General features: G+C 38.9%; 1 protein-coding gene across 9 annotated transcripts in view; it reads right to left on the minus strand.

The window, feature by feature from the left end:
• The window catches only part of SLC25A14 (solute carrier family 25 member 14), a 34,368-nt gene extending 26,437 nt beyond the window's left edge, over positions 1-7,931 (minus strand). For 2 of the 9 annotated variants that reach the window (XM_081043245.1, XM_081043239.1), the window contains exons 1-3: positions 7,550-7,615; positions 7,194-7,394; positions 2,124-2,217 (exon numbers count right to left, since the gene is read on the minus strand). In XM_081043245.1, the coding sequence (XP_080899371.1) occupies positions 2,124-2,217; positions 7,194-7,259 (160 nt within the window). In that variant the 5' untranslated portion in view covers positions 7,260-7,394; positions 7,550-7,615. Of the gene's footprint in view, positions 1-1,069; positions 1,261-2,123; positions 2,218-7,184; positions 7,395-7,549 lie in introns of all 9 variants that reach the window. The other 7 variants (XM_081043243.1, XM_081043241.1, XM_081043242.1 and 4 more) reach the window with 7 other exon arrangements.
• Positions 7,932-8,355: the final 424 nt, after the last annotated feature.

The following is an 8,355-nucleotide window of genomic DNA, read 5'->3' on the forward strand; positions in this document are numbered from 1 at the left end:
TTTATTTATGTTTATGAGTTAAAAGTGTAACTCTAGAAATCAATAACGATATCCGTATGCAAAATAATACCCTGCAGTATAATAACTGGTTTTATTGAACTTAAGACGAACTTGCAACAACGAAGATTTCTTGGCCTTCTATGATGTGTAAATCCTGTAAATTTGTTACCGGCACATAAAATTTCTTGTAACTTTTTTCTGTTCTTGTGTTTTGTAATTATCTGTTACATAAAATTTATTGTACCATGTTAAAAAATAAATGCTAAAATTCCTTTATAATACAAAAAACACACCTAAATGTAAATAAATAAAAATTTGAATTAAACAATTAAAATGAAAGATTTTTTTCCCTGGAAGTGTGGGCCAAAAACGTTGGATGTGCTTTATACACGGGAGCACATTATACACAGCAAAATATGGTATTCTATATATAGGCAGCAGGATTTGGTCCACAATATAACTGAAACTGTGATACAATACAAAAATTTAAGATGGTCCTAATATACAAAATAATGTAAGTGCAAAATAGTTTAAATGTTTAAATTTCATCTATTACATACAATCTGGCATTTATTTCTGCCTCTTCCTTCTGCCTCCCCTCCCACCTCGCCTCCCCACTTCTCCCTCATAAAACCTCCCCAAATTTTCAAAGAAAATAGGAAAGCATGGAATTGCTGCTCCATATACTCTCATATACTATTACAAAGTTTTTTGTTGTTTTTTTTCTTTAGCTGTTTACAAGAAACAAACAGTTCCCTAATATTATCAAAGATAATGGTAAAGTCCTACATGGCCTACTCATCCTAGTTGCTTAGGTAACTCAGGACTAATAGCAGAACAGTGCTTGGGGGGAAAATTTATTTAACCAACCTTAGCTTTCTTTTGTTATGTCAACACAGAGAAGTGGTAATTACATTGACAAAATATGTTTCAAGGACTATTTCAAGGTCTAAAACTAACAAGGTGATTATGTAGCTCTGGTCACTGATGACCTTGACATCACAACACTAGAACATACGAGGTCAGACAATTAAGTTTCCGAATTCACCCTAGAAAAAGTGCTACATACCTCATTGCTGAATATTACTATGGTCACCTTCTAAGTACTCCCCTTGGGAAGCTATGCACTGATGCCAGCGCCTAGTCCACCCTTCAAAGCAATTTTGGAACTTTTTCTGGAATGGCCATCAGAGCTGTCATCATATTACCCTTCATGTCTTGAATGTCATCAAAATGTCTTCCTTTCAAGATTTCCTTTATCTTCGGATAAAGAAAGAAGTCATTGGGGGCCAGATCAGGTGAGTAGGGAGGGTGTTCCAATACAGTTATTTGTTTACTGGCTAAAAACTCCCTCACAGACAGTGCTGTGTGAGCTGGTGCATTGTCGTGATGCGAGAGCCATGACTTGTTGGCGAAAAGTTCAGGTCGTCTAACTTTTCCACACAGCCTTTACAACACTTCCAAATAGTAAACTTGGTTAGTTGTTTGTGCAGTTGGTACAAATTCATAATGAATCATCCCTCTGATATCAAAAAAGGGTAGCAACATCATTGCAGCAAGTTTGCGAACTTAATTGTAAAACCTTGTATGCCCAAAAAGTCAACAAAGATTAGTGGATTCTAGTCACTTACTTAGTTTAGGAAAGAGAACATTTGGAAGATGAAAAAAAATATAATCTAAAAACATTTCAAAATTAAAATAGACAAGAATCTGTTTTGATCTTGTGAGTCAACCTTCTTCTAAAATGGGACAGATTTTGGACACTTATTATAAACTAATAAAGTTACAAACAACTTAGCATAAGGAAAGACCATTAGTACAGGAATATAACAGAAACCCCTATTTTATCTAACTCCCTCTATACTTTCATGTATATTAAGCCTAGCAAATTAACAAGTCATTAAACTATCAAAAAACGTCCTAAGTTTGACTTTTCTTAACTTCACTTTCCATACCATTAGTACTTTCTCAGAAAATATTACTTGATGGATTTGAGACAATAGTTTTTAAAACAACTAGGGCATTTCTTTTTACTTTTTCCCTAGTTTCCACCAAAAATAACTGTCACCATAAGCTACCATCAATACCATCAGAAGCAGATTTGTCAGTTTTCACATTCTTACCAAACTCAGCAACAATAGAGGCAAGGCCGCCATATACAAAGGGTTTCCAATTCAGACCAGACATCTCATGGCTTACAGTGGCACTTTTCTGGTGCTAAAAATAAACATAAATCAGAACAAGGCACAAGAGTAAGGAGCATTTGTTAGTGTATGATCACATAATTTATGTCAACAAAATTGGCAAATAAAACAGACACAGAGGAAAAGTCCTATCAAGTGGAATGGCACAAAATGTGGGATCCTGTTTTATGCAATAGAGGATTATGAATGTGTTCTTTACTGCCATTCTGTAGGGGTAAGCATGTGATTCACTTAAAGATCAACTTGAGCCCTTCATTCGCTCTAGTTTCTTTAATGTTATCCCCATTCCCACCCAAAGAAGAGGTATCAATCCATCCAGCACACCCAATTTAGACACCGAACTAGACAATTACAAGTGAAGGAACCTAGAATTCAAATTATATAGGCTGAGGCATCTCATAAAAGCAGTTCATGGTATTCAGTCAGCTTGACTGAGGTGCAAAGCACAAGCTAACACCACTACTCTCTCATATTCTCAGCCCTCTCATCTCTCCACTAAACTTTAAGGTTTTAGTTCGTCTAGCTACTTCAAGCATACACAACTTCCTCCAGTAGGCCTAGGCTGAGCTAAGCACCTTTTCACTTTCCTTCTGGTTCCCAGAGGAATGAGCAATATGAATGATGTCTCTCTTCTCTGTGACATTTAACAACCATACATCCAATGCATTTCCTTTTCCCTGGCCTTTTAAAACACATATATGCAAACACTGTTTTTCTTTGAAGTTCAGGTTCTTTAACACTGTATTCTACCCTCCACCTCCCTATCTTCCTTTCTCATCCCACTCCCATTAGACCTGTCATCTTCAATCTTTACAGCTTTTTTTCCCTGCCACTCTCAGCTATTTCCCTTTTGGATTGTTTCCCCCACAGCTCTTCCCTTGAGATCAATGGTTTTCAAATTTTAATGTGCAACAGAATCATCTAGAAGGTGGGTTAAAAATAGATTGCTGGGCCTCACCCTCAGAGTTTCTGATTGGTAATCTGGATCTGGCCTGAGAATTTGCAAGTTTCCAAATAATGCTGATGTTTCTACACTTTAAGAACTACTGCTCTAAGCATCACCTACTAAATCCTGGTCCACCTGGAAGTAATCTCTTTTCTTAGGATAAATGCTCATGTTTAAGTATTCCTTTTTCAGAGCTTCACAGAATGTATATTATTGATTTTCAAAAGGAACTTCAAGCAGTTTATGGTCAGGAATTAAGACTCTGAAGTCAGACCGCCTAGGTTTAAATCCTGACACCAGTTATATACATTCTGTAACCTTGGGCAAGTTACTTAACTACTCTATGCCTGGGTTTTCTAAACTGTAAAATAGGAATAATAAAAAATACTATATTACAGGGTTGTTCTGAAAATTAAATAATACATGTAAAACTCCTAGAAAAGTACTTGGCACCTAGTTAAACAATTATTACCTATTATCATTACATTTTGAAAAGTATTCAAACTTACATTTTAACAGACATTACTTGCTGCCCACCTCCCCCATTGCCCAATCTGGGGTTAGCACCACTGAGTCACAGTCTCTTTTTAGGGGAGACAAGGTTTTGCTTTGTTTCCACTTAAGGAATTCTCTGTAACTAAGCACAGACTAACAGTTTTCCAGAGAGGATAGCAAACAAACTACAGACAAATTTTTTAGTCAGAGGTCACAAAAATAATTACAGAAATTTCCTTTCAAGCATAATGTGATCATCCAGTTCATCTGACATACAGAATCTTGAATAGATAACTCTTTTGGAGGAAAGCTGTTGAAAGGAATTCTAAATAGCAAAGTAGGGATAGGCACTTCACATAGCTGCATCTTAAAATAAGAGTCTTGAGTTCTAAATATTATCAATATTTTCAGCTATGCTCACATTTTAATATTGCAATTGATAGCAAAACATGACACATAAAGTGAGAGGGTAGGCATGGAAAAGCAAGGACCATGGTACATACACTCTCTGAATTTGTGGGGGGAAATGCCCTCTCCATTGACCAATTTAGAGATTCCCCAAAACAATCAAACATTTCAAATGGCTGTTATGCTTCCCTCCAAAGCTTTCTCTTACAACTTCTTTCAACTCTTCTCATTATAGAGAAAGCCTCTAGCAGAATTTTACTACCTGCCACCCAGCCTTTTAATAGGAAGATGTGCTCAATGTTCAGGGAGCAATAATAAATCAGGTAAAGGCAGGGGGTAGAGCCATAGCAGGAAGCAGAAACACCAGTCACTGAATCTTAAATCAGATAGCCCAGTGGTTCCTTGATGAAGTTTTCAAAATTCTGAGGTGAAATAAACAAAATAAGGCACCTAGTGCCTTTTTTCACCCAAATATATTTAATTTAAAGGACTATTAGGAAATCATGCTCTTCCAACTTCTGGAACATTTTTCTTATCACCTTTCTTGTATGAAATGATAATAGTAGGTACTAGACTAGTCAGGGGAATCACTTCTTGAATTATACAAATGTCTAACCACTATGCTGTACACCTGAAATTAACAGAAAATAATAGAAAAAAAAAGAAATGATAACAGTAGCCGTTTATTTTGTTTAGTGTCTCTACTTGGCAAAATAAGACTGGCTACCCTAATTTGTGCCTCCTCTCCACACTCTTATTTAAATTTTATTGGTCCATGAAATCCAAAAGTCTGGAAACCACTAGCCAAATTCAACACTGTTATCACTGCCACCTCCCCACACACATCTATCTGATAGTGAAATCCCTTTCCCTCCAATGCTAAGAAAGAATCTTGTTATGAAGAAGTCCTGATTAGGTCTGATTTTAAACATTCCTTCCTCCTACTGAGCCAAAAATATGACTTCCTGAGGTTTTCACCCATTTTTTGGAGGCAATATTGAACAAATTTACTCTTTTTCCCTAGGAGAGTCCTTCAAATATTTAAAGACATATCTTACATCTTATCTCTCTCAGGCTAAATAACCACAATCACTTTCATCATTCTTATATTTCCATTATTACAGTTGAAAATTGCAGTCACTTTTGTGGGGGCTACATAACACTACTGAATCATTAAAATGTCAGCTAAAACCTCCAAGTCTTTTACATAAAGGCTGTACACATGCACACACATTATGTCATACCTATTCTACAGTTGTGCAATGTTTTCGGAACCTTCATTTATCCCTTCTACATCTTAATCTCAGGCGGACAAATAATGACTACAATGAAGTTTATCTTCTAGTTGCCCCCATGTTATTTTCTCTCTTAACTAGGTATGATCCCTGAAGGCAAACACCACGTCTCACAGTCCTTTATATAACACCTAGAATAGCTTCCACAGAGTTGGGTACACGTCCATTAAATACGTGATTGGTTCCAGTGTGATGTCCTTTATTTACGTATGCAGTCTGTATGTAAAAGATTACGGGAGAAATGAGAGTTAACTTGCTGGAGCTGACCAATACTATATGCTCTGTACACAACACTTTGCTGATCCTCAGAGATTCTCTGTCTACTAATTCTCTTCCCTCACTTTTGTTGCAGAGAATTACTTGTGTAAAATACCCCAGGCACTCTAAAAATAATTTTGACTTACGGGGGCTATCCCCAGATATGGGTAAAAGGAAAGAAGTCATACCTGAGTTAAAATAGAAATATAGTACCTTAAATATTTTTATTGTATAAAGAAGCCAATGTAAAATGTCTTCAAACTGCAGACATGTTTTCTGAAGTCTAAGGAAAATTTGATAGCCTAAGGAGTTAGAAGAATGTCTTAGAATACAAGTTACATAGCCCTACACTGTTCCAAATATCTGACCAGGAAAATCTAGGTGTCTTTCTTGCTTTTTCCTTTAAGAAAGAGTAGGTATTAGAGATTCTCAGATTCGGGAAATAATAATGGAGAGTCAAACAAATATTTATGGACGGTATATTAAATGCCCGAACCCATAATGTGCTATGGTCTAAACATCATGTTTAAAAATAATAATAAAATAAAACAGAACAAATGTTCTAACACCATGACAATATTTATCATTCAACTTATCTTTCCTGGATAATCAAGGAGACTAAGGTGGGGATAAAAGTTCTATAAAATACAGTACTTGCCTTTGAAGAGCTTATAATCTGGTGGAAGAAATCAGAGTAGCTCATTAGAGAAAAATGAAGTGCTAAAGTATATAACACATACTATAAGGAGAAACATGGAAAATGAGAAAATCAGCATGGGCTTGAATAATTTGGAAAGGTTCATGAAGGTGAGAGAATTTAAAATGGGCCTTGACAGAGGGCAAGTATAATCTGGATAGGTGTAGGTAAAGGGAAAAGACAGGAAGAGGAAAACAGGATGAACAAAGACACAAATATGGGGAAAAGCACAGCATGTGGAGGCAGGCATCAGTATGGTTTGTTCTGAGAAGAGTGCAACCTAACTGGAACAGAAAATTCCCTTATCTGATTGAAACAATATCAGTCAAGAAGTATAAGGACAGTTCACGCTGAAAGGCTTGAAACCAAAGTATGTATGGTGGGGTGTAAGGGATTACTGTAAATTTCTGAACAGGGAACTGACTTGAGGATATCCATATTTTAGTTAGCCTACCAGGGCTGCAGAAAGCAGTGATTACAAATGAAAGAGGAAGGGAAACCAGCTTAGGATAGTGTGAAGTTAAGCAGACAGATGTTTGTTGGCAGCGAGGTTAGAGATACACTCCTAAAATGGAGACACAAAGGACTTGATGATGTAGGGAATGAAGGCGAAGGAAGAGTTCATAATAACTCTAAGCATCCCTAGCCTTGAAAAATCAAAATAACACTGACAGAAAACTACAAATATCCTAGCTGTTACTTTGTCTGAGACACTACCTCGTGTTGATAAAGGCTGTCATCTCAATTAGTTAGCTGAACTGCATTTTAATAGATGCCTTTAATGCCATGACCCCAAGGAGTGGCAGGGAGGGGCTAGAAATTCAAGGGGAGCATCTTTCAACAGCATCCCTCACACTAATACAATGGAGGTGTTTGCTTACTCCGCTTACAATCACAGCCGCCGTTGCAAACTTCACCCTTAGAAAAATTAGGATTATTCCGGGAAAGATACCCATTCACCCTCTGGGTAGCAGGATCTTGCCAGTTCCTCAGCTGTCAGAGCCAGTTCGTGGAGAGAAGGGAGGCGCCTGAAGGAGGCGGCCTCCCAGGGGGATCGAGGAAGCAGGGTTCAATCGAAGAAGTAAAACCACCTATGCCAGAAGAGTGAAAGACAAGGAAGGGACTCGGCTGAGGGGAGAGAGACCAAAGGACCGTTAAGCCCCTCCCAGACCGGGAACCGGGCCAGCCCAGCCCCGCGCGGCCCAGCCCCGCTCCCCAGACTGGAAGTTAAGAAGCTCCCCCTCACCTGCTCGGGCCCATCGGACGACTGGGAAGCCGAGGCTCCCACAATCGGAAAAGCCTCCGCATCGCCAACCCGGAAGCATTGAAACCAACGGAAGTAACCACGTTGTTGCCTCAGCAACGGTGGCGCAGGAATTCCAACTCCGCCTCCTCCACGCCTTAAAAAGAAGGCGCGAAATAGAAGGCAGAAAGGTTACGGGTCTTAATAGAGGAGTTGGGCAGGCGGCACGCTTAAAGGCCCAAAAAAGCAACCTTACTTTCAGAAGGGAGGTGTTAGGAGAGGAAGGCAAGGTATGAGAACTTGGCAGCTTCTGCAGTTAACATGCTTGCCAGTGGGAGCAAAGATGTCTCCTCGTCACCGCGTTACTACTCACCTCGCGCGAACTAGGCCAGGAAAGGAGGGGCGGGGTAAGAGGAAAGGCGCCTGCGAAGCCACGGGGACGCGAGGGGCGGAGCAAGCGGAGTGTAAGGGCGGGGCGCCTGCGCGCAGAATGACGAAAATGAGGGAAAGTGAGTGGGCAGGGCAAAGAGCTTAAAACAAAAGTGGGAAAATGAGAGAAAGGGGATGAGCAGTATTTAGTAACATGCTTGAGCTCGGAAAGGAAAGTCAAGTAAGCAAATAAACCTCACCACCTACTGGGCACCAGGCATTATGGACTGAAGAATTAGACTCAGGCCCTATACACAAAGTACACAGTTGAGAAACAGCAAGTTGGAAACAGAAAAGGGGACCATAAAAATTTAAAAACAAAGAATCTGAAGAGTAGAAACGCTAACAGGAGTTCTGAATTAATCTGCAACGCACAATCA

Source organism: Rhinolophus hipposideros (genome assembly GCF_964194185.1).
Source record: "Rhinolophus hipposideros genome assembly, chromosome: X".
NCBI lineage: Eukaryota > Metazoa > Chordata > Mammalia > Chiroptera > Rhinolophidae > Rhinolophus > Rhinolophus hipposideros.